The 2468-nt window shown below is 50.3% G+C and overlaps 1 protein-coding gene across 1 annotated transcript in view; it reads right to left on the bottom strand.

Annotated features, from left to right (window-relative positions):
- The window catches only part of ILF3 (interleukin enhancer binding factor 3), a 14121-nt gene that overhangs the window by 1270 nt on the left and 10383 nt on the right, over positions 1-2468 (bottom strand). Inside the window, exons 18-19 of the mRNA XM_031065520.1 lie at positions 2192-2257; positions 806-819 (exon numbers count right to left, since the gene is read on the bottom strand). Coding sequence (XP_030921380.1) covers positions 806-819; positions 2192-2257 — 80 coding nt within the window. The remainder of the gene's footprint in view (positions 1-805; positions 820-2191; positions 2258-2468) is intronic.

Genomic DNA, 2468 nt, shown 5'->3' with positions numbered 1-2468 from the left:
CTGTAGAACTGGCCTGGACAGAGAGAGGAGCGTCAGCGGTGCTGGGGGCGCAGCCCCTCCGGAGGGGAGGAGGGGCTGTGAGGCTGAGTGTGGTCTGGAGGTGATGGAGACCCCCGAAGCTTGCCAGGACCTCAGTGGGACGCCCCCGTAATGCAGCAGAACCCCCCATGTGCATCTGTCCCTGTGATGCCATTCCCATCCACAGCCCCCACCCGGGCCCATCGCTGTGATTGCAGCAGGATCTCCCATCTGGATCCATCCCTGTGATTCCAGCAGGACACATCTGGATCCGTCCCTTTGATTCCAGCAGGATCTCCCATCTGGATCCATCCCTGTGATTCCAGCAGGATCTCCCATCTGGATCCAATCCTGTGATTCCAGCAGGATCCATCCTGTGATTCCAGCAGGATCTCCCATCTGGATCCATCCCGGGCCTCCCTCAACCCTACAAAGTCCAAACACCACCCCAGAGTGAGAGATGCTCTGGAATGAGAATCCTGCTCCAGGAATGAGGAACCCACACACGATTGCACCGTTTATCTTCTCGGGATTCGGACAATTCCATCTGGGATCCAGAGCTCATCTGGGTTTGACTTCATCTCTTCAGGGTCCCACAGCCAAACTCCTGAGTGTTTCCTTCCCTGCCATTCCATGGAGAACTGGGAGCATCCAAAACCAAACTTATTTTGGAGGGAAAAAAAAAGCCACCGGAATCTAAAACCCCGTGGGATCAGGAGGGATCTGCCAGCAACAAAAATGGGCAGAATTTGGTTAGAAAGGATCCAAGGAGTGAAATTCCACGCGCTTCATTCTGCAGTTCTGTGTGGAACACCCAGACCGATCACAGGTGAATCCCAGCTCCAACCCCAAATCCTGTGGCCGTGCTGCCAGGAGCTTCTGGAGGCTTTAAATTCTGGGATCTGCTCATTCTGGGCTCGTTCCATGGATTCTCTTCCACGTCCCCTTTTCCATGCGAAGATTTTATTCCTCTCGCACAGAAAATCCCGGATTCACTCTGCAGAAACGAGGCTCTGGAATAAATTTATCTTCAGAGTTGGAGCAAAACTCTGTCTGTGCTGGACCAGAGTCCCCTTGGGCCATCCCAAACCCCAAAATCCTGGGGTTTGGATCCAGAGCTGGGAGCGGAGCTCTCCCACCTCAAAAGTCCCAGATTTTCCACTTTATCCCAACATTCCAAGTGCAACTCCGAAGTTTTCACGCTTGACACGGGATCAGCTGTGATTTTCCCCAAATCAGAGCCCAGGGGCAGAAATGTCCAGCACCACGTGGTGGCTTGGGAAGGGCAGTTTGTCCACCTGGGAGGGATCCCAAGGATCATTTCTGGATCATCCAGGATGGGATCTGTCCCCTGGATAAAGAGTCAGGACCTCCAACAATGGGGTTTTTTTAAAAAAAAATGGGATAATTATTATTACAAATATTTTAAGGATCCACTGAAGTCCCTGGACTCAGTTTAAACCTAGAAGTTCATTTTCCTTCTTTTGGTTAAATTAAGGAATTAACTCAAAGATGGGAACCACGTGCCACCAAATCCAGCAAAGACAACTTTCAAACCCAAACCACAAGGAATAAAGGACCAAAATGCTCGGAATTTGATGGATTCCGACACTCAAGCCAATTCCAAAATTCCCCTCAATTCCTGATTTTGGGGATATTTCATTCTCCGGGTGATTGAAGCACTTCGCTCCAACAGCCCGTCTCCATGGCAACCAAGGACTCCGTGGATTTCCCAAAGCATCCAAGACACTCCCAAATGCCTGGATATTTACTGGATTGGGATGGGGAGCACAGGAACAATTCCCAGAGCCCAGTGTGGTTCCAAGGATTTGCTTCAGCCCACAGGCAAACCCAAGCATTCCAGCAAATCAGGGAATTTCACACCTTCAAAAGGCTGGGCTGGACCAGATCCATGTGGAAAAGCCTTCCCAAGACCCAGAGGGGTCTGACCCAATCTCTGGGATTCATTAAAAAACTTGCATTTTGTAAGAAAAAAAAACCTGGCTGTAAGCTAAGACAGAATTGATGAAAACGCTTTGGTTTCCTTAAAAACCAAGGACTGATTTCCATTAAAAAAAAAAAAGCTTCCCGTCTCTTGAGCCATTTTCCTGTGAATTTTTAGTCCCCATCACGATGGCACCTGTTGGGATTTTGGGTGGAAAAAGGGACTTACTGTAGCCAGCAGTGGCAGAATTCCCTCCGTAGCCGTAGCTCCCGTACCCAGCCCCTGCAGAGGAGGGAAATGTTGGAATAAACAGAGATAACAAGGGTGAAACGTCCCAAATTTGGGGGGCCATCCCCCCATGGAGGCCTCTAGGAAATCCAGCTGACATGGACATGATGCCAGAGGGGGATTTGTTCCCTCACAGGGATTTGGGGGGTCTGGAATATCCAGGACACAGCACCAGAGGGGGATTTGTTCCCTCACAGGGATTTGGGGGGTCTGGAAT

This window comes from Geospiza fortis, unplaced genomic scaffold (assembly GCF_000277835.1).
Source record: "Geospiza fortis unplaced genomic scaffold, GeoFor_1.0 scaffold566, whole genome shotgun sequence".
NCBI lineage: Eukaryota > Metazoa > Chordata > Aves > Passeriformes > Thraupidae > Geospiza > Geospiza fortis.
Note: the sequence above shows the minus strand (reverse complement) of the source record. Positions and strands in the feature narration are given on the sequence as shown.